The following is a 27,120-nucleotide window of genomic DNA, read 5'->3' on the forward strand; positions in this document are numbered from 1 at the left end:
CCATAGACCCTAACAGGACAACCTCTTCCTCTTGGTTGTGGGGACAGGCATATCTTCCCATGGGTGCTGAAGGACTTTGTGGTGCCTTGGCCATGTAGCTACTGGGACTATGACCAGGAGCACACTTTTCTTCAGAAGGATTGAGCTGCGTGTGAATTGATCCCACCAAGTGTCCCGTTTGCTTTTCCCTTGGGAAGGTCTGTAGACCTGCTCTGTGCCCTGGGATTTATTCTGATTTTAATTTCTCCCAGTGGCTGCTGGCACATAGTGGGAAGGAGGTCTATGCCCTGCTCTGCAAAGGAGATGTGAGCATCTCCCAGGTTTAAGCCATAAATTTCTACTTGAACAGTTAATAAGAACACATTTTTTTGTAAATTGTAAGTCATGTTTTAAATACATTTTAGCACTCCTATCCTGTTTTGTTCTTATTTCAGCAAACTGGGAAAGGGGAAGAAAATAGTAGCCTTTACCTAAATCAGGCTATAGACATTTTCTTATACGCTGAGCCTCATTCAGCTCAGTGTTTTTGCTAGATAAAACTATCAGAAGTGAATTGTGACAGGGAAGCATTACATTTCAGAATTAGCTGTGCTGAGAGGCACTCAAACCTTTCCAAGTTGCAGCTTTGGAGTATTTTGGAAGCTAGAAAAGCAAAAAAGCAGCATCTTCCTTTGGAAAAGTGCTGGTAGACTGGTGTAGAGAAGCTCTAGATCTGTGAATCATGGGGAGAGGATACTACTGATGTTGTTGAACCCCCTTCCCATGCCCTGCATCTGTAGCTGGTTCCTAATTTTCTGGGGGTTCCACGCTGGTGAGCATCATGGGGTCCTCAGCCTGTCCACTGGTGTCCAGGTGAGGGACTTGGCTGGGACAAGTGGTGGTCCCCTGATCAAGACTTTTAATATGTACTAGGAAAAGCCACCTCAATGTGCCTTCAACCATGTATCGAGCTGCTGCTTGGCCATTATGCACTGGTATCTCCCCATATTCACCTTCCTCATCCTCAGCAGCCTTGTCCAGGCAGAGCCTGGCCAATTTGACCTGTGGTGTCCTGCAATGCCTTACCCCCTGTCACATCTCAGCTAATAATTTTGCTGCTTCACAGCTAGCAGGGTCTGGCAATGCTGTCAAGCACAGGGCTGGTAGTCTGACTCCCCCACACAAACTTTTCACCCAGTACTTCCAGTGATTCAGCTCAAAACTGGCCTTTGTGGAAGAACCAGCCCTTGTCATAGAGGATGAGTAATGGAGACTCCCTGAGCTCCAGTGTTTGTTACCCAAAAAGAAAATATTTCAATTAATTTCCTGTTTGGGCACGCTGATGATTTGCTCCCCATTGCTGGATACTCTCGCCAGGAGAAGTCCAACAAGGACCTGGGAGCCCTGAGCCCACCCATCCCTGTGCAGACACCACCACCACAACTGCACGGTGCAGAACAGCCTCCCACAAACCACTTGATGCTTTTAATTAGAGTATTTCGCTCGGACATATGTTTCTCATGTTACATTGCTCAGTGTGAATACAAAGAGGGCAGCAGACGCTAATACATATGACACACAGGCACACGCACACAGAGCCCCGGCACCCCCCAAAATGGTGGGGTGCATGGGGAGGCTGACAGAGCTGTGAGTGGAGGGATGAGGGTGGTGGCGTGGGGAAGCTGGCCCAGGACAGCACTGGGAAACGTTGCTCTGCCACATCGTCTACTGTGGGAAGCAGGGATGACTGGAGACTCACGAAAGCAGTGATGGTGGTGGTAGGCGTGTGTCTGAGGATGGGTGGGATCCCTGGGACAGCTGGATCATGGCAGCTGGGGAGGGCAGAGAAGCATCAGAGAAGGATGGTGAGAAGGCAGCTCAGCTCCCAGTGTAGCCTTGGCTGGTGTAACCATGCTCCCATCACCAGAGCGCCTTGGGTAGCGGGGATGGTGGAGGAAGGAGATGTCCTAGCAGCCCTGTCTGGCTGGTGGATGTCTCCGTGCAGCATCTCGTTCACTTTGGTGGAGCAACTGAGGTCTAAAGTCACTGCTGCATCCCAGTTGGATGTCATAGTCCTTGAAGTCCAGTAGGCAGTGCTGCCATCTCCGCTTGGGATGCCATGGTGTTGGGTGACTGAGCCCAGCTGAGCAACAGAACAACACATGAAACCCTACAACATGGACTTTTATAAAAGGAGCCAAACTCATCCCAATCCAGAGGACCAAGAAAGGTCTCCCATGTCTACTGAGATCCACTCAGTGTTAGCAACACCAGCACCAGGTCTCGGTGGACAATTCTCATCCCTCGTGTTGCCTCCTTTGAAGCCCAGATTTTAGAAAGGCATGGTGGACAATTCTCATCCCTCGTGTTGCCACACACCCAGGCAACATCCTCCTTTGAAGCCCAGATTTTAGAAAGGCACCCCAGGCTCCTTCCCCTGCTTCCCCCCAGACACAACATGGCTTCAGCCTCCTCTCTGCTGGCAAGTCCCATCTCTGCTCCAAAGCAGGCTCTTTCCACACTGTGTGGTGTCAAGTGGAAGATGGGACAACCAGCCAGCAGACTAGTACAGCCAACCAAAGATGGAGAAAAGCCCACCAAAATCAAGGGCCTGCCCTCACTGTGAGTGGTTCAGGTCCAGCTGGGACTTGCAAAGAGCCATTTTATACAGCAACACACACAAAAGCACAATAAAATCATTAGCCATTTCCAACCCTGATGGCCAAGTCTCTGTTTGAATCACAGCTGAACACCGGCTTGGCCTCAGCCTTCCAAGTGTGGGGACTTCAAAACCCCTACATCCATATTGAAGCTTGCAGTAAAGATCCTCCCAGGGTTAATTTGCCTGGGAACGGGGGCAAAAGGAGATAATTCATCTTCCAAGAGTCACTTCCAGCTGAGCCCATCAGTTGGGAAAGATGTGCCTTACTCAGCCTCCGGCAATCACGGCTCTCGGGGAATCCCCGGGCGGGCAGTTGTCCTGCAGGTCGCCCTCAGCCCCAAGTCAGTGTCCAGACACCGGCACAAAATGCAGGATATGTTTTTTTTTCCTTTTTAATATTTTAAAAAATAAATAGAAGAAGAAACAAAACTTTAAAATCTGTTTTTTTTTAAATATTTCCAGCATTGCACGGACAGCACTTAAGTACTCTAGCTTGTTCAATCAGTAGTTTGTTTATTCTGATTCCTAGTTAAAATGTGCTCCTCGCAGCCTGCTTTTCCTTTCTGTCCTTCTTAAGAACACAATGTATTCTTTTGTAATGTCAAAAAATAAGCCCTTCGGTGTTCATCAGATAGCTCTCCAGCATGGGTTGGGGCTCTGTTATTCCTCTTCAGACCTGAAATGCCCACAACCCCACCAAAAGCCGTTAGCATCCTGATAGCTCGCTCTTACTTAAGAAAAAAAACCAAACAAAACAAAACCAAGCCACACACACACACACACACACACAAATCCTCTTCCAAGAGCCTTTGCGATGCCAACCATTGGGTTCAGGCAAACCTCCTGCCGAAGTGTCTTTGCTCAGTCACTCTCTGAGAGCGGTGGTGTCCCCTGGAAATCTTTGAGGTGTAAGTCAGAGTTGGGGTGCAGGGTGGGGAAGGAGAACGGGAGGTCAGAGATAGTCGTCTTCGCTGGAGGGGGAGGTGGGATTTGAGCCCTCAAGGTCAGAGTCCAGCGAACTCCCTGATGGTGTTCGGCTCATCTTCCACATCTGGGAGGCAAAGGTGCTCCCCCAGCTGCACGGGTATCCCACAGGCTTCAGCTGGTGAATTAGCCCCATGGCCACCTGCCAGTGGCTTCTTGCAGTTCACTTGCTACCCTTTGCACTCCTCTGTTTGCTCATGGCTGTAAGCATCTGGCTGATGTATGAGGTCAAAAGATCATCCATCTTGTATCCCTGAGGAGGAAAGAAGAAGATATTACCTGCCTTCAGAGCACAGTTTAGTCTCTGGCTTGTGCCCCCTGAGCACACTGGCTACCAGTTCTTGACTTTCAAGATCTCAGGTACATTTTGACCTGTTCCTTCATTCTCCTTGGATGAAAAGACACCACCACAAGGAACACAGGCCAAACATAATTTGCAGTGTTGAGATGGAGAAACTCATGGTCCCAGGATACTGTTGAGGCTAAGGACATAAGGAGCTTTGGAAGGGGACCTGGATTTTCAAATGGCCAACAAAATACTGCATGCCACAGATTAATAACAACTAAGTCAGCATGATTTTTTATCCTTCATGCTTTGGGTTTAAGACAGTCTAGACTGTTGCTCTGACTGTTACTGGAGACAAGCTAGGCAAAGAATTTTGGTAAAAGGGCTCAAGAGCACCCCCTGAACCCACATCTGCTTTAATATGCTTTTCAGTCCAGTGACAGGCAGCAGTGCACCTCAGGCTTGCTCATAAGTTGGATAATGGACCAAGTGAGAGCCCTGATCCATTGCACAGAGCCATGAGAGATCCAGAAGAAAAAAAACATCCTGGGGGCTCTTCTAAGAGACCATTTTCAGCCCAGAGAATCTCCGAGACACAATTTTCTGGAAGCATTAAATTTTGCCTGCCAAAGTCAGGATTTGGTCTAAATGTGCCCAATAATCTTTAACGCTCCTTACCAGGGAGGTCTCACAGAGCAACTTGCTTCCTCTCACCAGGTTGCCAATGGTAATATGGAAGTACGTGTTGCCGCTGCTCCAGTTGGAGATCTTGGTGAAGGGGTGAGTGATGAGAATATCCTGGTGGGAACACAAGACTGGCACTCAACACACAAGAGTCTCAACTTTCACGATGGGGGGTGAGGAAGCCTCATGTCCTTATTCACTTTCCATCAAAGCAGACCAAGGATGTCTACTGAGATAAGACTGTATCATGGCCTCATGGGAACGGCGGTGAGAGGCAAGACTCTGGATCCTCCAGTGCTTGTGGAGGACTTCTGTTCCAGAATAACCATGTGGCTGGTGGAAGTAACTAGTGGGAACTCATTTATTCCAGCTCCTGTCCTAGTGTCTGTGAAAGGATTAAGGAAGGAGTGTGTGTATCCTTCAGCTACGGGGCCCCAACCGCTGATGCTCCAAATCCATCTCCTTGAAAAAGGTTGGGCTGGCTCTGTACATCAGTGAGTTTCTGCCTCCAGAAGCTTTTCTGGCTGTCCAGCCTTTCTAATTAGGCTTTATGAGAACTCCTGACACATGCTTTTTTGGGATGACCTCTGTGAAAGGTTGGGGAGTGGGATCAGGAGCATCTAGTGAAGACCTTAGTTTTGCTTACCTTGGTTTTGGGATCAATGAGGCTGACTCCATGTTTATTGATGGCAATGAGAAGGATTTCTGGATAATTTGGCTCTGTAGTTTGCTGTTGGAAATAAGAAGAACTGGTTAGGGGAAATGTCTTGCAAAATCAGACCCTTTCCTATTTCCTCTCTCCCTGTCTTCTCCTGCCAGCATTTGGTGGCCCATTAACTGCTATCCAATTTATCTTTTAAAAACAAAGTCCATTAAGGTATCAGCAGTAGTCAGGGCTGTTTAGTTAATTGTGCATCTCCTAGATGCATGATAACCGGTAGGTGAGTTGCTGACAGCATGAAGTTCCTTGCCATTGTCAAGGAAGAGCTGGGACAAGCTGGAAAACCCCAGATGTTTCTTTTCTCCTCCAGTTCAGCTCCTCCTCATGCCTGCTATGGACCTCCAGGCCAAGACTACACTCGTCTTTCTCCTTCTGATCTTTACATTCAGTTTTGTTCCTGCTGGTAAACCCTTCTCCCATCCCTGTGTCACGAGGACCTTCAATTTGTTCCATTGATGAGGTAGGGTACAGGAAAAGGGGGCTCAGCTCCTGTCCCTGCCACAGGTTTCTTAGTTGTCAAGTCACTGGATATAATCAGATCCCTTATGCCACCTAAGATGGACATGACAGAAAATGGAGTGCCCAAATTCAAGGAACTGATAAGTAATTTCAGCAACTAATTTCCAGCCCAGGCTCACTGTGTGGTCATTGAGAAGCGGGAGTTGCAATAAGGTGTCCAGAATACTTGGAGACACTTCACAACTACTGGACTCTATTGTTGTTGATGGAAACCTGGTGCTGTGGTGGGTGCTCTGGATTTTTTTAGAAAACCACACATTCCCCTTTGTCTTGGCAAAAGAGAGAATGGCTCTTGGCTCTTCCACAGCACAGCTACGAGTATAGACCAAATGACTGAGATATGCTCTACAACACCTCTGTCTGTGTGAAGAGGTAGGGCAGCAATAAATTAATATCTTGGCCCTTAACTGGTGGCTGATCAGAGTCTCACACTCTTCCCCTGCTTCATCAGAGCTGTCCCAGTGTAGTCCAGGCACTGGGACAACCCTGCAAATCTGGAACCTCCCTGTGATACGGGGCTCCTGACCTGGGCTCAAAGCTGCCAGAGAGCCCTCAAGAAGGGCAAGTACCTTCACTTCAAAGAATGCTGATCCAAATGTAGGCCACTTGAAGATAATCTTTAGGAAGGCAAGCTTGGCTTCTTCTCTTGTTTTGCCCGCATGCTTATTGTAGTACGCCACAATGGACTGCAACAAAGAACACAACAGAGCTGGAGGGTTTGCACTTACCTGGCAGTGGGGATGTTTGCAGGGAAGGAGCACCAGTCTTACAAGGATGGGCAGTTCTAATTTCTGCTCCAATGAACCCTTCACAAAAGCACTGGCTGGTCACTGGGGCAGGGCCTGGAACTGAGGCAGGTCTTTCTTCCTTAGGTGAGCTGTGCTGGTGACTCCATTAAAGGGATTATAAATGTTATACAGCAGAGGAGTCCGAAAGACCTTCAAACCAGAGAAGCTGATAGCTCTCTGGTTAGGCATATGGCTGAGTTCAAGTCCAGGAAACAGAAAGGACTTAAAAGACTATTTCTTGGCAGTGAGACAGATACATTATAGAATCATAGAATTGCTTAGGTTCATCTGTTCCAACCATCAACCTAACACTGACAAAAACTATCACTAAACCATATCTCTAAGCACCATGTCTACTCATCTTTTAAATACCTCCAGGGATGGTGACTCCACCACTTCCCTGGGAAGCCTGTTCCAATTTTTAATAACCCTTTCAGTGGAATTTTTTTTCCTAATATCCAATCTGAACCTCCCCTGGTGCAGCTTGGGCCATTTTCTCTTGTCCTATCACCCATGACTTGGGAGAAGAGACCAACTCCCACCTCTCTACACCCTCCTTTCAGGGCGTTGTAGAAAGTGAGAAGGTCTCCCCTCAGCCTCCTTTTCTCCAGGCTGAACAATCCCAGATCCCTCAGCTGCTCCTCACAAGACTTGTTCTCCAGACTCCTCATCAGCTTCGTTTTTTTATGGCTCTAACCTGTCTGTACCTGTGCTAAAGCTCTCCTGGCATAAAGTAGAAAGAATTACCCCTCTACTCATGAGTCTGCCTTCAACAACTGACCTTTGCATGAGCCTGTCTCCCAGCATGTGTCCACATGGGGCTGCGTCCATCGCTATGGCCACAGGCACCACAAAGAAAACCTACTGCAAGGCACTTGTGTACGAACACACATGTACAATTCCTCTTCTTGGTGATGTTGTGGAGGCTGCATCTCTGCTAAGGCTCAAGAGGGACCATGGGTCACTCATTCTGGCAGCCCCACTTCAGTGTTGAACGTCAGACAAGTCACCTGAGTCACCAGGTTCTTACGACCCAAGCTGCTGTTTTTACCCTTTTCCAGTCGTCTCAGCTCTCCTGGCATAAAGTTAAGAGAAGTACCCCTCTACTCATGAGTCTGCCTTAAACAACTGACCTTTGCATGAGCCTGTCTCCCAGCATGTGTCTGCATGGGCCGCGTCCACTGCTATGGCCACAGGTACCACAAAGAAAACCCACTGCAAGGCACTTGTGTACAAACACACATGTACAATTCCTCCTCTTGGTGATGTTGTGGAGGCTGCAGCTCTGCTAAGGCTCAAGAGGGACCATGGGTCACTCATTCTGGCAGCCCCACTTCAATGTTGAACGTCAGACAAGTCACCTGAGTCACCAGGCCGGTCTTACAGCCCAAGCTGCAGTTTTTACCCTTTTCCAGTCGTCTGGAGAGAGCTGCCGGACAAGGTCCTGAGGCACCAGCTCCTTCAGGAGCTTGGGGATGCTGGGGAAATAGGACTTGTCATCCTCAAACTTCACCCGGTAGATGAGAGCCGCCAGCTGCAGGACCTCTTCCCGTGTGCACTTGTGGTAACCACGCAGGTACTTTGGTAACTCCTGCATGGAGGAAAGAACAATTCAGAGACATACAGGATGGCCATGGACATTCCTCCTCAGATGTCAAAGGGAGTTTGTGAAGGTCTCCAGCCCCTGGTGAAGAGGCTGTGCCCTGGTTAACACCCATGGTTGTCGTGAGTGTGGTGAAGAGGCAGCTGCTCACCTGAGACCACACTAGATGTTCAAAGATCCTCTCTGGTCTAGAACAGTCTCCTGTTATGTGGAACAGGGAGGTCCCTGTGTGAGCTGCCGGACAAGGTCCTGAGGCACCAGCTCCTTCAGAAGCTTGGGGATGCTGGGGAAATAGGACTTGTCATCCTCAAACTTCACCCGGTAGATGAGAGCCGCCAGCTGCAGGACCTCTTCCCGTGTGCACTTGTGGTAACCACGCAGGTACTTTGGTAACTCCTGAATGGAGGAAAGAACGATTCAGAGACATACAGGATGACCATGGACCTTTCTCCTCAGATGTCAAATGGAGTTTGTGATGGTCTCCAGCCCCTGGTGAAGAGGCTGTGCCCTGGTTGACACCCATGGTTGTCTTGAGTGTGGTGAAGAGGCAGCTGCTCACCTGAGACCACTCTAGATGTTCAAAGATCCTCTCTGGTCTAGAACAGTCTCCTGATGAACAAGATATCAAGCTATCTTGTTCATCCTCCCTCATACCAGAAAATCTACTCCTAGTAATGGCCACTTGGAATTGAATGGGTTTTCTGCTTTCTTTTTTTTTTTTTTTTTTTTTAACTTTAAAAATGTATTCCTTCATTATTGTAAGTGTCTGAAAATGTGTCAAGTGACTAACTGCAGCATTAAGGGGTATATATTGGGATAACCACTTTATCCAGAGAAGAACACAGGGAGTGTATGTGTGTGATTTGTGAAGGTCTCCAGCCCCTGGTGAAGAGGCTGTGCCCTGGTTAACACCCATGGTTGTCGTGAGTGTGGTGAAGAGGCAGCTGCTCACCTGAGACCACACTAGATGTTCAAAGATCCTCTCTGGTCTAGAACAGTCTCCTGTTATGTGGAACAGGGAGGTCCCTGTGTTAGCTATCAAGCTATCTTGTTCATCCTCCCTCATCCCTGGAAATCTACCCCTAGTAATGGCCACTTGGAATTGAATAATGGGTTTTCTGCTTTCTTTTTTTTTTTTTTTTTTAACTTTAAAAATCTATTCCTTCATTATCATAAGTGTCTGAAAATATGTCAAGTGACTAACTGCAGCATTAAGGGGTATATATTGGGATAACCACTTTATCCAGAGAAGAACACAGGGAGTGTATGTGTGTGAGAGAGCCCTTTGGGACATGAAGAAGTCTCTTCCATTCCATAAGAAACAAGAACTGAAGAACTGTAACTTCTTTCCTGACTGCTGGGACCATCACAGCCCACCTCCATGAATGGAGGCGGCTGAAAACCCTCAGGATGCTTCTGAATTCAGCCTCCCTGCTGAGGCTTCCAGCAGAACATGCTCTCTCCTGTTTCTTGCTGCCCACCCAAGAGCAGCTGGTCCAAATCCCAGCTGAGCTGGTTACCCTGAAGGCCATGAAGGCTGCTCCTTGCCATGCAACTCAACAGGGCTCTTTGTTGTGCTCTCTTTAAGGCAAGAGTTCTTCCTATTTAATGGTCTGCAGATGGACAAAGTCTTTGGAGCCCATTCCTAATTCCTCCCAAGTCTCCGCTGCTATTGCAGGCCCCCAGAGTACCTGGTAATAGTGGAAGATGGAGTCTGCCATCGAGTCCTTTCCAGGCGTTGTGTTGGTCCACAGCTTTTTCATGAAGAACACTTGGTAGGTGAGGGAAGGCACTATACCTGTACAAGGGAAGCAGGGAGCAAATATGTAAGAGCAATGCTGTGGCCACCAGCTGGCAAGCCAGCAGTGCCCATGTGCCATCACAACCTGCAGGGACAGGGGCACTGGCAGGACCAAACCGGCTCTGATCATGTATGGAAAACCACATCTTTCCCTTTCAAAGCTTTAATAAAATTGAAAGAGTGTCTGGATTCATTTGCATGGCTTAAAATTCAATGATAATGTTCATGTCTAACGCAGGACTGAGGACTTGTGCCCTGGAGGCACCTGTGTCTTGCAGCCACTGATATATTCACAGAATCACAGAATGATTTGGGGTTGCATGGGACCTCTGGAGATCACCTAGTCCAACTAGTCCGTCTAGTCTATTCAGCAGAGCTACAGCCAGCTCTGGGGTGGATGTGGGCAGCAAGGTGAGATGAATCACATCCCTGAAACCTTCCCATGGGCCAGCCCTGGAGAGCCACCTGCTGCCAAGAGCAGGTCCTCCTCACAGGGGCAAGGCCTAACCCTGGAGCAAAGATCTTGCTGCTCCTGGAGAGACCATCTCCCAGGGGATGCCCCTAGGGCTGGTGCATACAGCACACCCACAGCAGTGTGGCCCAGCAGACGTGGCAGACTGTGTGGTCAATCCTGTTTGAAATGGCTGAAGGGCTCTAGGAGGGCTCTGTGTGACCCACAGTGGAAAAAAGTCACCATTACCATCTTTTGCAGGTCTTGCTTTCTTTATCCAGTCCGTCAGGTGTCTCACAAAGTCAAAGAAGAAATCTCCCTCGGGCACACTGATGACCTGGGGGACACAGCACATGGTTACAAAGGCTGAGCAAGTGGCAAGAGGCCACAGGCAGGGTTGACCGCTGCCCCATCTCCTGTAGTCATGGCTCATTGCTTTGTCCTGGTGACACTGATGTGTGACAAACGGCTGACATGAGGAAGGCCCTGCCAGCACTTTGCTGCAGGCTCTGTCTCCACTTTCACCCATTACTCCTTACTACAGCTTCCTGTTTCACTGGGGCAATTAATTGCCCTTCATGATGACTGTCTCCGTAGATTTCCCCTAGTTGCCTGAGGCAGCTCCAAGCTGCACGTTTTTCTTACTTAGTCCTTTCATATAAACCTGACTCAGCAACAGCCCAGGAGAGCTTTGCCCATCTGTGTTTTAAGCCTGGCTTCACCAGTGTGTACCCACCAACAGGTGGGTCACCCCATGTGCCCTGGGGCTACCCCTGTCTCTGGGTGGGTCACTCACCTTGTCAGAGATTTTGACGAAGAGGCTGAAGCCCTCAGAGGACTTCAGGAGCAGCCTGTTGGAGATGTTCTGGCAGAAGTCCTTGGCTTTTGTGCTGGACTCCACCTCAAATGCCTACAAAGAAAGGAATATCCTCACCAGTGCTATCTCAAGGTTAATTTCCACTTTATGTTCTCTTTGAGGGACTCTAGGCTCAGACACATGAAGGGATTTTGTTGCCCACCATCAATGAAATTAGTGACATTGTGGATTGTGGTTCTGGGCATAGGAAGGGATGTTCACAGGAGCTCAGTCGTGTTCTGTACCATTGTGCTTTGTGATGCTCTATCTATATCCTGTCTTGGCTTATCCAGGTCCCCCAGGTAATGCAAGAGATTTTTCTGATCTCACAGTTAGGTCTCAGAGCTATTTGTCTAGGGAGGGAAGAGAGACAGATACCTCCAGGCTTTTCCCAATCATCTCTCCACTGATGATGAGGAGGTCAGATGCCTGGCTTAGACCAAATGCCTAACTTCTTTGATAGCTTAAGAGAGGGGAGATGACTCCTGCTTTATGTGTGGATGGGATATCTAAAGAACTGTCCCACCTGCATGCAGGTCCCAGCCCCTGTTTTGCCTTTTCAGCTGTGCTCAGGATTTACATCACCTCCATTTCACTCTGCCCATTTAAAGAGGTGAATTTCATAGCAGTTTAAGGAATTTAAGTTTCTGACCACCACATGCATGTCTGTGTTATCCTGAACCACCAAACCACCATGATTCATACTCCATATCTCACGAGAGATTGGCCTGGAGCTCAGTGCTGCTGATGTTCAGCAGATCCTTGGTGCAGATGCATGTTGTACTGGGGTGATGCTCCTCTGCCAGTCCACCTGTGTGACTGCCATGACCAAAAGGATCCCAGCAAACCCATCCAAGTGCAGAAGTCCCCACTACCTCCTTCTACTGGCTCTCACACAGATACATGTGTATGAAGCAGTGCCGTGCCATGTGTCACGTAGAAAAACATACTCGAAATGATGAGAAATCCCAGCAGTTCTCTCAACTCTCCATTACAGATAAACAAGGGCACACACAACCACTGGAGAGGAATCATCCTTTTCCTTCCATGGGTGTGCACTGCTTTACACATAAACCCACCTGGAAATACAGGAATTTAGTTGTGCCCAAGGGCACAAGTGGGGAGAGAGGTGTGAGCCTCACAGGAAGACTAATTGGTAGCAAGAGACAGCAGGATCTGCAAGGACATGCATATCTGCTCTGGCAATCAATATAACTAGCTGTGTAAGATGTTTAATGAGAGGTTTTTATGTGCAGGTACAATTTCTGTGTCCTCCCAGGTCAGAAGGTATAATTTCAGCTACTTGCCAGTGCTGCCATAGTCTGCCCAGTCCCCACGGAGCCCCATCATGGTAGCCCACTGGGTAGTTGGGTGGACAATATCTGTTGGTCTAGGCTAAAATAACTGACATCTGAGGCTTGTGGCTTGTGAACCAGTAAAAGAATGGAGATGAAGCCACCTGTTTTCCTCCTTTCTGGGGTCACACTATAAAGCCTCCAGTGAACACCAGCACAGCACCCATGTCTTGAAAAAAGTGAATTGCAGTAAATCAAACCCCTGAGCTGGTCAGGGTAGACAAGGATGGGTTTTCCTTACACTGTTCTGGTCCAGAGTGTTCTTGAAAGGCTGAGCTTTTCTGAATCAGAATCAATATTAACCTCTTCTGAGATTTTAATAAGAAAATTCACAGCCATCCTAACAGAATTTCCTTCTCCCCCATTTACCTCATCAGTGTCATCAGGGAAGTAAACCTTGTGGAAAATTTGGGTGGTTTTGTGTTGAATAGCTTCCACTTCTACCAGGTGGGGTGGGTACTTCCTGGATCCGTTCCTGCAAAATAGGAGGTGGCAAGTGCCACAGCATCAAAGCAAGAATCCTTTGTTTAAATCTTCCATTTTAATACATTTTCTGAGTAACTTTGGCTAGTTTCTTAATACTAGGATTTCCCCCCCCAAGAATAAGAAAAATTGGAATGGAGAATGTGTATTTGCTTAGGCTGTAGGTGACTTCGAGGCTTGTGGCTTGTGAACTAGTAAATGAACGGAGACGAAGCCACCTGGTTTCCTCCTTTCTGGGGTCACACTATAAAGCCTCCAGTGAACACCAGCACAGCACCCATGTCTTGAAAAAAGTGAATTGCAGTAAATCTAACCCCTGAGCTGGTCAGGGTAGACAAGGATGGGTTTTTCTTACACTGTTCTGGTCCAGAGTGTTCTTGAAAGGCTGAGCTTTTCTGAATCAGAATCAATATTAACCTCTTCTGAGATTTTAATAAGAAAATTCACAGCCATCCTAACAGAATTTCCTTCTCCCCTATTTACCTCATCAGTGTCATCAGGGAAGTAAACCTTGTGGAAAATTTGGGTGGTTTTGTGTTGAATAGCTTCCACTTCTACCAGGTGGGGTGGGTACTTCCTGGATCCGTTCCTGCAAAATAGGAGGTGGCAAGTGCCACAGCATCAAAGCAAGAATCCTTTGTTTAAATCTTCCATTTTAATACATTTTCTGAGTAACTTTGGCTAGTTTCTTAATACTAGGATTTCCCCCCCCAAGAATAAGAAAAATTGGAATGGAGAATGTGTATTTGCTTAGGCTGTAGGTGACTTAAACGGAGCTATCACACCAAAGTTAACTTAATTAATCTGTATTTTCTCCCAGACAGTCTACCAGTGACATCTTCTACCTGAATTCCCTTTCTTTCAGCTTGGTTGAACGCAGAGAGAGGCTGTGAACTTTCACTGTCCACCCAGCCATGGAAATACCTCCTACTTGTATTTTCTCATGCATATTTGGATGCTGTGTCACAGTCAGGACTAGGAGGTCTTCTGGTGCCGTACCTCAGGGCTTTCTGGAGTCTCTGGATGCAATCTGCTGCCAAGGGATGATGTTTCCGGGACTGCAGGAACCTCTGGACATGGGGCAGGAGGATGTTACTTGGAGGGAAAAGGCCTGTACACAACCACAACAGCTCCCAGCCTTTCTCTTCACTGTACCTACACAAGGATATACCCAGAAGGTAAAAAATCACTCATGGCATTGACACTTCAAACACTTTTTGAGCACAGGCTGGTGCTTTTGAGTCAAGGAGAATGAATGACTCTTACTTGATGTGGTTGTCTGTGAGCTGCTTGAGGGTCTGGCAATAGATTTCATCCTTCAGGGGTTCGGCTTTCAAGGCACCTTCAAATATTTGGTCTGTCAGCTCATTGACTGAGCGGGTCCTTTTGGATGGGTAGTCACCCATATACTTCAGCACTGGTGGGAGGCAAGAGTCAAGGACTGGCTAACTGGGATGTCTGGGGAAGCCCTTCTGCTGCTGATGTGATTAAAGACATCCTACACATGACTACAGCAGTGACTTCAACATGGTGGAGTGGGCACAATGTGTGGTAAAGGTTTTAAATTGTTTTAGGAGGTGTCCAGCAAGCTCTCTCCCATCACCATGGTTGAAAGAATTGTTTTGGGGTCAGGATACGTAGACCTAAGAAAGCTGCACGTTACCTTATCACATATTTGGGTACCACTGCAAAAGACTGGTCTTGGAGCAACCTGGTCTAGTGGGAGGTGTCCGTGCCCATGGCAGGGAGGTTGGAACTCGATGATCTTTAAGGTTCCTTCCAACCTGAACCATTCTATGATTCTGTGATTTTCAGCTGGTGTCAGACACCAGTGGAGCTGCAGCAACATAAACCAAATGATGACCCTCACCATCATGCCACATTGCAACGATTCTGTGTGAAAACATGCCACTGTTTTCTGAATTAACATGTATGACACAGCAAAAGGAAAAAGATAAAATTGCAAATGTCCTCTTATTTTTTTGCCAGTTCTTTTAACTCCGCCTCCTGTTATTTGCTAGTAAGAGGAAATCAGTAGTATCAGCAATAGTGTAATACTAATCAGTAATAGGTTTATACCAACAGAACTGTTCAAACTATAAAGTTTGGATCCTAGAGCAAAGCCCCCCACCAAAAGAAATAGATTGGATCTATGTCTGCACTCAGCTCATCTCTCTTATGCTGTGCACATTCTGCCTTCCGTCACCATGGTTGAAAGAATTGTTTTGGGGTCAGGATATGTAGACCTAAGAAAGCTGCACATTACCTTATCACATATTTGGGTACCACTGCAAAAGACTGGTCTTGGAGCAACCTGGTCTAGTGGGAGATATCCGTCCCCATGGCAGGGGGGTTGGAACTTGGTGATCTTTAAGGTTCCTTCCAACCCGAACCATTCTATGATTCTGTGATTTTTGGCTGGTGTCAGACACCAGTGGAGCTGCAGCAACATAAACCAAATGATGACCCTCACCATCATGCCACATTGCAACGATTCTGTGTGAAAACATGCCACCGTTTTCTGAATTAACATGTATGACACAGCAAAAGGAAAAAGATGAAATTGCAAATGTCCTCTTATTTTTTTGCCAGTTCTTTTAACTCCACCTCCTGTTATTTGCTAGTAAGAGGAAAACAGTAGTATCAGCAATAGTGTAATATTAATCAGTAACAGGTTTATACCAACAGAACCGTTCAAACTATAAAATTTGGATCCTAGAGCAAAGCCCCCCACCAAAAGAAACAGATTGGATCTATGTCTGCACTCAGCTCATCTCTCTTATGCTGTGCACATTCTGCCAGGTAGGGGATATTCAGGCATCAAACCCTGTCCCTGAAGCCATGTGGACTGGTTTGCATCCACATTGATTAGGGCTCCAACCTTGCACGGCAGATACATTTTGGAGACACACAGCTGGAGCAAGCCAGAACAGAGCTGGTGAATTAACCACCAAGCAGCATGGACCAGCAAGACTCCATAGTCTTCATTTATTAAGAAGCAAACACCCCTCATATCTCAAGAATGCTTGAGTACAGATTTCAGGATCAGACCCATCTGCAAGTCTGTGATATGGTTGAAAAGCCCTTAAGAGGGACCACAAGCCTTTCCACAGGCTTTGCTTGGGGCCCTAAAGAGCCTGCTCATCCCTTTGCCTATCAGACCTGTTGCCCAAGGGCCCCCCCAGGCATTGGAAGGATATCAATGAAGGCCATGCAGGCTTCTTGGGAGAGCTCCTCACTGCCCAGGATCTTCTTCAGCAACGGCTGTTTGATGGGCTCACGGGTGTAACACCACAGCTTGTCCTTCCCACGGCTCTTGGTGATCATGACCCGGCTCAGGGTGTGCTTGGGAGGTGGCCTGATGGCAAAGGCAAAGCAAGAGGAAAGGTGGAGAGGTTAGAAGGATAAAAGGGACAGCTTGCGGCCAATGTTTCACTTAGGAAGGTTGCTCACAATACCTGGCTAATGAACTCTTACACTAAATGAGACTTCACAGTTAGGGACAGCTTGCAGCCAATGTTTCACCTAGGAGGGTTGCTCACAACACCTGGCTAATGAACTCTTACACTAAATGGGACTTCACTGTTTAGCAAGTATCCAGCTCCAGTTCTGCCCAAAGATAACCATAGGGACAGCTTGCGGCCAATGTTTCACTTAGGAAGGTTGCTCACAATACCTGGCTAATGAACTCTTACACTAAATGAGACTTCACAGTTTAGCAAGTGTCCAGCTCCAGTTCTGCCCAAAGATAACCATTCGTACTTTCCTAGGGCTCAGAAAAGTCCCTGTACCCAAGTACTGACACCAAAACAACCTTCCCTTCCCCAAACAGCTTCAAACCACAAGAGGAAGGATGATGGCGATGGATAACCAGGGCACAATCAGGCACATGTGAGGGGATATTCGGAGTCTTTTCCAGTAGCAAAAAATTCCCTGATTCCCAAGCTACCTGGAGATTAATTCCTACTCAAATGATTTTTGAAGATGGTTTAAAAAATCACCTAAAATAATCATAGGAAAATTCCTCCAAGGTGTACGGCTTCACTCTCTCTTCACTGTCTGAAATTGCCAGCTGAGAGGTTCTGATAACATCTTGTCGTTGATCAGGGGTCATGGTGACCAGTGCCTGTGGGATGAAAACGCCTCTGTCACCCAGTATATTTGGTATAATATATATCTGATGCATTAAGAGAGAGGAAGCAGATACAAAATGTAAAGAAGGACAATGAGTGAGTAAGAATAACCCATTAATTCTAGTTAGTAGTCAGCAAGAGCTGTGTGTTGTCATTTCTCTGTGCCATTCTCAGTCACTAATGCATGGAATAACATACGTTTGCATAGTAGGGGTCATTTCCTAATGAAGATAATCTGCTTTGGATCCCACAGCTTCATACAGGAATGTAGTGGTTCCCTCCAACCCCAAATAAACCTTCAAGTAACCAGGCCAGCTGGAGGGACGTAGCGGGATTCATGGATATTCCAAGTCACAAGTTTGTGGTGTTCGAAGTGACAAGACCAGAAGAAAGGCTGAGATCACTTCAGCCTTGAACAACCTGTCAGCTCTCTCAACCACTTTGGTTTCCCTCTTATCATCAGGGAGAGTGCTGCTCTGTAAGACAGCTTACCACGATCTCCAGTGGAGGCATGGTGACTGTAGGCAAGACGTAGACAGAATCTGTTGGGAAATCCCCTCTCTGCTTAGTCCGTTCATTGAATCCGTTAGCCCACCCTGAGTTCATCACATGTTCTCCTGTGTCCTGGTCCAGAACTATGAGGTCTCCTTTGAGGAAGCTGAGGAACCCAGATTCTTCTCCCACTGTAAGAAAAACAACCGTTAGTTTGACTGTTTTTTCTCCAAATCCCTTGGGAGTATTTATAAATAGATCCCTTGGATCTATTTATATATTTACCACTGGGCTGGGCCATTTACTTACCAGGGTTTGGGTTGTCTTGGAGAGTGACCACATACTTGGATCTTTTCCTTAGTCCTTCAAGGAAGGTCACCACCAGGTCCCGGATATCCTCTGCATTGTTGGAGGTGAAAGTGTATTCATCACCTTTAATGGTGGCCAAGGTGAAACTCTGCCCTTGCAGCTTTCCCCCTCTGGGATACATTTTTACAGGAGACATAAACAGGAAAGATAATGGCATCAAGAGGCAAAGCCTGGAAAAAAGACTGGTTTAGGATGAGGTCACCAACTAAGTCTATTCCTCCTTACCTGCTGCTTGATACAGCTGTGATCTCTGGGAAGGAGAGCTCTAGGAGAACCTGCTCCTGTTCATCCACAAAGTACACCCCTGTCCAGTTGACAGCTACAATCACATCATTTTTAGGCAGGCTTGGCCCTGGGTTGAAGACAAGATGTGCCATCAGTTCATGAAGGGTCTTAGGACATAGGAGACGTGCGTTTCAAAGGAGGATGCAATGATCAAAAATACTCAGTTTTAGTAAAAGAAATGGTGGCAGACTCACAGCTTGAGCCATTGCTAATTAGCACCAAAAAGTAATGTATCTAGAAGAAGATCAGCTAGATGGTCCACGGAGTCTTCTTGTCTGTGGAGTCCCTATCTCTCCTTCCTTTTGCTTTGGAGCATCCTGTGCTGCGGTGATGTGCTCTACTGACTCACCTGAGAATTTGAAGGCTTCGTAAAACCGAGAGAACAGCAAAGGCCACTTGAAACGTGCAAAATCCACCACCTCTTCCTTGACTTTTTTTGGATCTGTCCTCTTCTGAGTATAAATTCCCTACAGATAAAGCAAATTACAACCAACATGAAACACAAACCCAGTTACAGCCAGGAAGTGAACAAACAAAAACAATTCATGTCAGCTAAAGATCTTGGAACTAATATTAATTTAGATATCAATGAAGTTAAGGGCTAAAGTCCTATAGAAAAAAGTGATAGGTTGGACAAAGTCCTGGCAAAATTTTTGGTTCCCACTTCAGGGAATAATTCAACTCTGAGAAGGCTGGGCAAACCACCTAGAGTGACCAGACTGGGTGGGAATCATCTCAGCTAACTTTGTGTTTCCCGAAGGTAGGTGTCTGCCTTTCAGCCTGACAGTCCTTTAGCTGGAAACAGATACTCAATAGCCCTTAAGCACAGGCATCTAGATTTATTTAGGGTACCCTCAGATACCTGGGACTTCTGTATGTAGCTGACAGGCTGATGGAGGACCTGCAAGATCCAAGTGAATTGCTTTCCTAGTTCTCCACTGACAGTAATGGGAGGTGAGACTCTTAATACACATGGAGATGCTTACATTTTAGGGGTCTTAATGTGAAGATTAAGACCCCTAAAATGAATACCAATGGTAAATGAATGCTAAATGACCCCTGTTAAATTAATACCAGTTCTCATACCTGGATGACCAACCATCATGACCGGTCATGAGTTATGGGTGTGTAGTTACGAGTTATGGAATGTGCTGCTCTGGGAAAGGTGTCACAAAGGTTCTTATGAAAATCAGGGAGGTTTTATGCAACACCTGGCAAAATAAGGTCTTGATATTGGCTGGAAACATGAGCCATAATACAACCAGTAACATCACAACCCTGTATAACAGTAAGGAGACCCCAGAGATGGCATTTTGCTTCTCACAGTGAACCTCTGCAGGTTGCCTTCTGTCAGAGCTTGTCTTAAAACCAGGGGTAAAGCTGGTAACAGATAGTACAAAACCTGCCCTTTCTCTTTGATTTAGTTTCAGGCCAGGCTAAGAGATGAGCTATGATGTCTAACACGTTTAAAAGGCACAAGAAGCTACTGAAGCATGCCTTGGTCCTGCCAGGTGATCTATTGTCCCCACCTTTTTATGTGCAGCTATGTTTAAAAGGCACATGAAGCTACTGAAGCATGCCTTGGTCCTGCCAGGTGATCTATTGTCCCTACCTTTTTATGTGCAGCTATAATGAGCTGAGCCCATTTTTCCACTGTTTTCGAAGCTGTGATCTCTCTGTCTGGGATGTAGGATGGAATTAGATTTAGCAGCCTTTCCAGTACCATCTCTGACCCATAGTCCACGTAGTACTGCTGGGAAGCCAGTTCGGCCAGATCTTCTTCCTGCGGGAGCCAAACAAGTCAACTTAAAGCTGTTACCAGGCCATTATCCCCAAATCCATCCTCCATCACTCAAGGAGCTCTTTGTGGGGGCTGGATGTATTGCTGCTTCAGAATGGCATGGGGATGCTTCTTTTCAGCAGAACTTCACCAGTGCTTTTTGCACATCCGAAGTTCAAGAGACTGACCACTAAAAGGTAGGATTAAGGCTTAAAATCAAAAGAATGCCTGCATCAAAAGAAGCATAACCAGCAGGTCAAGGGAGGTGATTCTGCCTCTCTGTTCTGCTTGGGTGAGGCCCCCCTGCAGTACTGTGTCCATGGGAGAATGGGTGAGCCCCCCTGCAGTACTGTGTCCATGGGAGAATGGACGAGGTGTTGGGGAAGAGAGTTCTCTTCAATTTGACACCTGGATGACTCCAAACACAAGCAAAACAGAATGTGATGGACATTGTCAGAGATTTTGACATCTCCTGAGGTGCTCATTCCAGTGACCCTGGGATAATTCTATAAGCTCCCAGAGACTCTGGAGGCATAGGCTTCTACTGCCAATGTCCCTTCAGCATATGGCTGGGTATCTTGAAAAGCATCTCTCCTGTCTAAGGCTTAGCAGAATGCACCAAACAGGATCCTGCTGTGTACTCCTGATCTGGTGATCTAGATGCAGGGTGCTCGTGGTTCTCCAAACTGATGGATGAAGTGGCTGTTCACTCTCACATCCAAAATTCACTAACAGAGAGTGCTCATGCAGTGCATGGGAGTGTCCAGTCTCTCCCCAACCAAGAGGATCTGATTCCTGTAGCTCCTGTCTCCCAGGTGAATACCATAGTCCCCAAGATAGCAGGTGTTCAGGGTGGAAGACTTCTCCTGCCCTTTGATGAAACCTGGTGAGACCAATGGTTGTTGAGAACACCTACCTTATCACACCGGTACTCCCCAAACTTCACCCCTCGCACAATCTGTTGGTAAATGAGATTGGTGGCCACATTGTCCTCGTTCGGGTTGTGCCAAGGAGTGAAGATCTCCTTCCTGAAGAAGAGCCTCCAAGGGGCGTTGCGCTCCTGTGCTCCCTGCTCTTTGGCGTACTGCTCACACTGGGACACAGCGTCCATCACATGGTCATTGCCGCTCCCCAGCGAGGAGACCTAGTCAGAACAGAGAGAAATGTAGCATTCACCCTACTAAATGCTGGCCTCTCTAGGGAGAGGTATCTGTCTCTGAGTCACTCATCCAGGTTTCCTTTCTAATCCAAATAAATCAAAGTATCTACCTCTACCAGCCAGCCAAGATTGAATAGATCTACAGCATCGCTGGGTGAGCTATTTTGTTTTGAGCTCCAGTTTCCCATCCAGAATGAAAAGAGAGCATCAACATGAATTAACAAAGGCAACGGTCCCATTATAAAATATTGTTATTTCATACTGTGCTTTGAAATACTTAATACATAAGTACATAAATACATAAATACTTAAAGGGAGGGTGTCAAGAGGATGGGGCCAGTCTTTTTTCGGTGGTGCTCAGGGATAGGACAAGAAGAAATGGACACAAACTTGAATATAAGAAGTTCCACCTAAAAACGAGGATAAACTTTTTTTACGTTGAGGGTGGCAGAGCCCTGGAACAGGCTGCCCAGGGAAGTGGTGGAGTATCCTTCTCTGGAGACCTTCAAAACCCACCTGGACAAGTTCCTGTGCAACCTGGTCTGGGTGGACCTGCTTTGGCAGGAGGGGTGGACTAGTTGATCTCCAGATGTCCCTTTCAACCCCATGGGATTCTGTGATTGGGAAATACAAAATTTCATTCCTCCCACCACTGGTCCTAGCCCATTTGGGACATTAGTCCTCTTGCAGTGCCCTGCCTTGGCAGCATGAAGGGGATGGGTTGTGTCCATAAATATGGAAATTTCTGGAAAAAATGTATGATTTTATGTTAAATAAATTGGGTTAAATGCCAGTGCAGGCATGGCAGTTCAGATTTTAGCTCATTTTGGAAGTCTAATTTCAACCATCACCTTTCCAATTAAGTGTAGTTCCTCCCTTACATAAAAATCAAGGCTGATTTTTTTTTTTACTGGAAGTTCAACTCCAAGTAGTTTGACTGAAAGTAAGAGCGTATCATCACAGAATAATGTGGGTGGAAAGCCTCTTCTGGAGGTTTCTGCTCGCTGGTCAGAGCAGGTCCACTTTGATCAGGTTGCTCTGTGCCTTCTGCTGTTAAATTCTGAATATCTCCAATATCCAGAGATTTCTTAATGTGTCTGCAACCCTGCACCAGCGTTTGACTACTCTTATTGTGAAAATCATGCTGGCACCTGCACTGTAGAAATGTTCCTTCCTGACTTTGAAGCTGAATGTTTGCTCAGAGCACAGGCTCCTTCTGCCCTCTGGAAGATAAGTGACAGCAAGGAGAACCTCCCTCTTCTTTTATAGGGTTAGTCAGGAACATAATTTAAGACATACCTTGTCAAAAAGTGCGATGTAAAGTGAAAAGCCAAATCGGTCCTTCAGGCTGATTTTGTCGGCCAAAGAGTTACAGAGCTCTTTAGCGGTTGTTGCAGAGTCGGTCAAATGGACGAGGTGTTGGGGAAGAGAGTTCTCTTCAATTTGACACCTGGATGACTCCAAACACAAGCAAAACAGAATGTGATGGACATTGTCAGAGATTTTGACATCTCCTGAGGTGCTCATTCCAGTGACCCTGGGATAATTCTATAAGCTCCCAGAGACTCTGGAGGCATAGGCTTCTACTGCCAATGTCCCTTCAGCATATGGCTGGGTATCTTGAAAAGCATCTCTCCTGTCTAAGGCTTAGCAGAATGCACCAAACAGGATCCTGCTGTGTACTCCTGATCTGGTGATCTAGATGCAGGGTGCTCGTGGTTCTCCAAACTGATGGATGAAGTGGCTGTTCACTCTCACATCCAAAATTCACTAACAGAGAGTGCTCATGCAGTGCATGGGAGTGTCCAGTCTCTCCCCAACCAAGAGGATCTGATTCCTGTAGCTCCTGTCTCCCAGGTGAATACCATAGTCCCCAAGATAGCAGGTGTTCAGGGTGGAAGACTTCTCCTGCCCTTTGATGAAACCTGGTGAGACCAATGGTTGTTGAGAACACCTACCTTATCACACCGGTACTCCCCAAACTTCACCCCTCGCACAATCTGTTGGTAAATGAGATTGGTGGCCACATTGTCCTCGTTCGGGTTGTGCCAAGGAGTGAAGATCTCCTTCCTGAAGAAGAGCCTCCAAGGGGCGTTGCGCTCCTGTGCTCCCTGCTCTTTGGCGTACTGCTCACACTGGGACACAGCGTCCATCACATGGTCATTGCCGCTCCCCAGCGAGGAGACCTAGTCAGAACAGAGAGAAATGTAGCATTCACCCTACTAAATGCTGGCCTCTCTAGGGAGAGGTATCTGTCTCTGAGTCACTCATCCAGGTTTCCTTTCTAATCCAAATAAATCAAAGTATCTACCTCTACCAGCCAGCCAAGATTCAATAGATCTACGGCATCGCTGGGTGAGCTATTTTGCTTTGAGCCCATTTCCCATCCAGAATGAAAAGAGAGCATCAACATGAATTAACAAAGGCTACGGTCCCGTTATAAAATATTGTTATTTCATACTGTGCTTTGAAATACTTAATACATAAGTACATAAATACTTAAAGGGAGGGCATCAGGAGGATGGGGCCAGTCTTTCTTCAGTGGTGCTCAGGGATAGGACAAGAGGAAATGGACACAAACTTGAATATAAGAAGTTCCACCTAAAAATGAGGATAAACTTTTTTACTTTGAAGGTGGCAGAGCCCTGGAACAGCCCAGGGAGGTGGTGGAGTCTCCTTCTCTGGAGACCTTCAAAACCTGCCTGGAAAAGTTCCTGTGCAACCTGCCCTGGCTGGACCTTCTTTGGCAGGGGGTTAGACTAGATGATCTCCAGGGGTCCCTTCCAACCCCATGGGATTCTGCGATTGGGAAATACAAAATTTCATTCCTCCCACCACTGGTCCTAGCCCATTTGGGACATTACTCCTCTTGCAGTGCCCTGCCTTGGCATCATGAAGGGGGTGAGTTGTGTCCATAAATATGGACATTTCTGAAAAAAATCTATGCTTTTATGTTAAATAAATTGGGTTAAATGACAATGCAAGTATGGCAGTTCAGATTTTAGCTCGTTTTGGAAGTTTAATTTCAAACATCACCTTTCCAATTAAGTGTAGTTCCTCCGTTGTGTCCATAAATATGGAAATTTCTGGAAAAAATGTATGATTTTATGTTAAATAAATTGGGTTAAATGCCAGTGCAGGCATGGCAGTTCAGATTTTAGCTCATTTTGGAAGTCTAATTTCAACCATCACCTTTCCAATTAAGTGTAGTTCCTCCCTTACATAAAAATCAAGGCTGATTTTTTTTTTTACTGGAAGTTCAACTCCAAGTAGTTTGACTGAAAGTAAGAGCGTATCATCACAGAATAATGTGGGTGGAAAGCCTCTTCTGGAGGTTTCTGCTCGCTGGTCAGAGCAGGTCCACTTTGATCAGGTTGCTCTGTGCCTTCTGCTGTTAAATTCTGAATATCTCCAATATCCAGAGATTTCTTAATGTGTCTGCAACCCTGCACCAGCGTTTGACTACTCTTATTGTGAAAATCATGCTGGCACCTGCACTGTAGAAATGTTCCTTCCTGACTTTGAAGCTGAATGTTTGCTCAGAGCACAGGCTCCTTCTGCCCTCTGGAAGATAAGTGACAGCAAGGAGAACCTCCCTCTTCTTTTATAGGGTTAGTCAGGAACATAATTTAAGACATACCTTGTCAAAAAGTGCGATGTAAAGTGAAAAGCCAAATCGGTCCTTCAGGCTGATTTTGTCGGCCAAAGAGTTACAGAGCTCTTTAGCGGTTGTTGCAGAGTCGGTCAATAGGGTTTTTGTTGTCCCATCCATAAATGTGACGGGCAGCATGATTGGTTTCTTGGATTTGGTTGCCTAATGGATTAAAGTCAAACATTATAAAGGCAAATGTATTCCAATCCCCATGAGACTCTTTACCTACATACTCTTCCACCCAACTATGGCAACCGTTTTCAAATTCCCCATTCCACTGACTGGTTGCTTTTCAATGCTACCATAACAGACTTCTCAACAGGATAATATTTGATCAGCCACTGAAAGCACATGGAAGTCCCAGATTTTTTATTTAATACATACAGTCATCAAAGTGTCTAATCCAGTAAATCCAAGCATTCCCAGGAACGCTCCTGGGCGCTGGAGCACAGCTGTCTACACTAGTAAACCAGCATAGAAAATGAGCAATTATGGCACAAACTGTGCCTGTTCTGGATATGGCTGTCCCTGAACAAGTGCCTGGGACCATTCCCAGTAGTCAGTTTGCCTGCAGGCACCTTCATCTAGAAAACATTTTCCTAGCTTACCCACATGGGGACTTGCTCTGTGCCAGCTGGCCTCAATGCCCGAGAGCACTTTTGAACACATTTAATTTACAAGTATTGATGTAGCCAAAGGGATTGATCTTCAGCATACTCTGGAGCAAAGCCAGGATGCATGGGGAATGCAATAGCTTGGAAATACCCCAAAATTCTTGAGAGAAATAGGCATTTTTTCCCGCGACTTTCTGTCCTGCCAGAGATGTGGTTCCTGTGATGGGGAAAGGCTCAAACCCTGAGCCCCAGCTGCCTGGGGAGGGGATGGAGGGGCTCATACCTGCAGCTCCAGCCAGCTGGGTGGCTGCGTCCTTGTCCCGTTGACAAACGTCCGCCTCAGCCTCTCCTCGCAATAGGGAGCATAACCTGGGGGGCCTCCATTGATGAAGTTCCTTAAATACTGTTGGCAGCAGGGAAGACATAGGTTAGACCATCGGCTCCAGAGGCCAAGAATTTGCAGAGTTTAAAAACCAATGATTTATTGGAGAAAAGCCCTCTGGGATTGCCAACGGCAGTGATACCACTCAGGCTCAGGAAGTTCTGACACCACGTTGCTGGAAGCTGAGAGTAGGACAGTCTGCTCTCTTGCCTTGTTCTTATACTCTGCATTTCTGGCCTTGGTGGAGATAAGATACCAGCCTAGAAAGAGCTTGGATCGAAGCTAGTATTGAGGCTTTTCTGTTCCTGCTATTGCTGCCACTGATTTCTATATCTGTATTTAAAGACATATTACAAAATGTTATTGAGTGTTGGCCAAAAAAATGGTAGCGAATGAAAAAGACCTGTAAGCAATGAACCAGGGGAATCGTAAGCAAATGACACTCAGAGAAGCCCGACTCCTGTAAAGAGGAGACAAGTATCTGAAGTCAGATCGTGTGAATATCTCCTTCCATCTCCAACAGCCCCTTTTGCCCAAGGATTGATCTACTGCCCAGGATGAATAAGGGCAGAATTAGCATAACCCTTCTCCAAAGCTATTGGGAATACTGCGACCAGCATGGACCGTAACTTTGGATGGGGGACTGAGTCTTCAGAGCTACCCATAAATTATTTCTGAGAAGTGCTTCACTCATCTAAAATAATCTTCCGCTATTAAAGATTTAAACCCGCACAACCTCCCGTGGCGTACTTCCTCAGATCTCATTTCCAGACATAATTTAATTTTCTGCCCCTTTGCCAGTGATTTATCTGCTTTATTAGATTTCATACTTTCAAGGCCTAGGGACAAAGCAGGGATTTCTATTCTTGGCTTCAGCTCTTTCAGTGCTGAGGACCGAGTTCCTGATCTGATATCTATGGAAATTAATGGAACATCATCTTTATCTTCAGCAGGATTGGGAGCAGGTCCAAGCTTCAGTATTCAAAGATCTGAGAGGGACAAAGGAGGTTTTGTCGTGTCATGACAAATCAAAGACAGTGCTGATTCTTTTGCCCTATTCCAGCCAATCTTGTGGGCATAGA

At 46.6% G+C, this 27,120-nt stretch overlaps 1 protein-coding gene across 1 annotated transcript in view; it reads right to left on the reverse strand.

The window, feature by feature from the left end:
- Positions 1 to 3,130: 3,130 nt before the first annotated feature.
- MYO7A (myosin VIIA) overlaps positions 3,131 to 27,120 on the reverse strand; it is a 141,298-nt gene continuing 117,308 nt past the window's right edge. Inside the window, exons 31-51 of the mRNA XM_014947114.1 lie at positions 25,940 to 26,059; positions 25,031 to 25,204; positions 23,349 to 23,576; positions 20,064 to 20,234; positions 18,801 to 18,918; positions 18,392 to 18,518; positions 18,107 to 18,276; positions 17,798 to 17,988; positions 17,174 to 17,298; positions 16,373 to 16,530; positions 14,439 to 14,592; positions 14,172 to 14,327; positions 13,656 to 13,761; positions 11,275 to 11,388; positions 10,728 to 10,815; positions 9,918 to 10,024; positions 8,029 to 8,214; positions 6,405 to 6,521; positions 5,242 to 5,325; positions 4,590 to 4,709; positions 3,131 to 3,878 (exon numbers count right to left, since the gene is read on the reverse strand). Of these exons, the coding sequence (XP_014802600.1) occupies positions 3,789 to 3,878; positions 4,590 to 4,709; positions 5,242 to 5,325; positions 6,405 to 6,521; positions 8,029 to 8,214; positions 9,918 to 10,024; positions 10,728 to 10,815; positions 11,275 to 11,388; positions 13,656 to 13,761; positions 14,172 to 14,327; positions 14,439 to 14,592; positions 16,373 to 16,530; positions 17,174 to 17,298; positions 17,798 to 17,988; positions 18,107 to 18,276; positions 18,392 to 18,518; positions 18,801 to 18,918; positions 20,064 to 20,234; positions 23,349 to 23,576; positions 25,031 to 25,204; positions 25,940 to 26,059 (2,904 nt within the window). The 3' untranslated portion in view covers positions 3,131 to 3,788. The remainder of the gene's footprint in view (positions 3,879 to 4,589; positions 4,710 to 5,241; positions 5,326 to 6,404; positions 6,522 to 8,028; positions 8,215 to 9,917; positions 10,025 to 10,727; positions 10,816 to 11,274; positions 11,389 to 13,655; positions 13,762 to 14,171; positions 14,328 to 14,438; positions 14,593 to 16,372; positions 16,531 to 17,173; positions 17,299 to 17,797; positions 17,989 to 18,106; positions 18,277 to 18,391; positions 18,519 to 18,800; positions 18,919 to 20,063; positions 20,235 to 23,348; positions 23,577 to 25,030; positions 25,205 to 25,939; positions 26,060 to 27,120) is intronic.

This window comes from Calidris pugnax, unplaced genomic scaffold (genome assembly GCF_001431845.1).
Source record: "Calidris pugnax isolate Ruff unplaced genomic scaffold, ASM143184v1 scaffold121, whole genome shotgun sequence".
Taxonomy (NCBI): domain Eukaryota; kingdom Metazoa; phylum Chordata; class Aves; order Charadriiformes; family Scolopacidae; genus Calidris; species Calidris pugnax.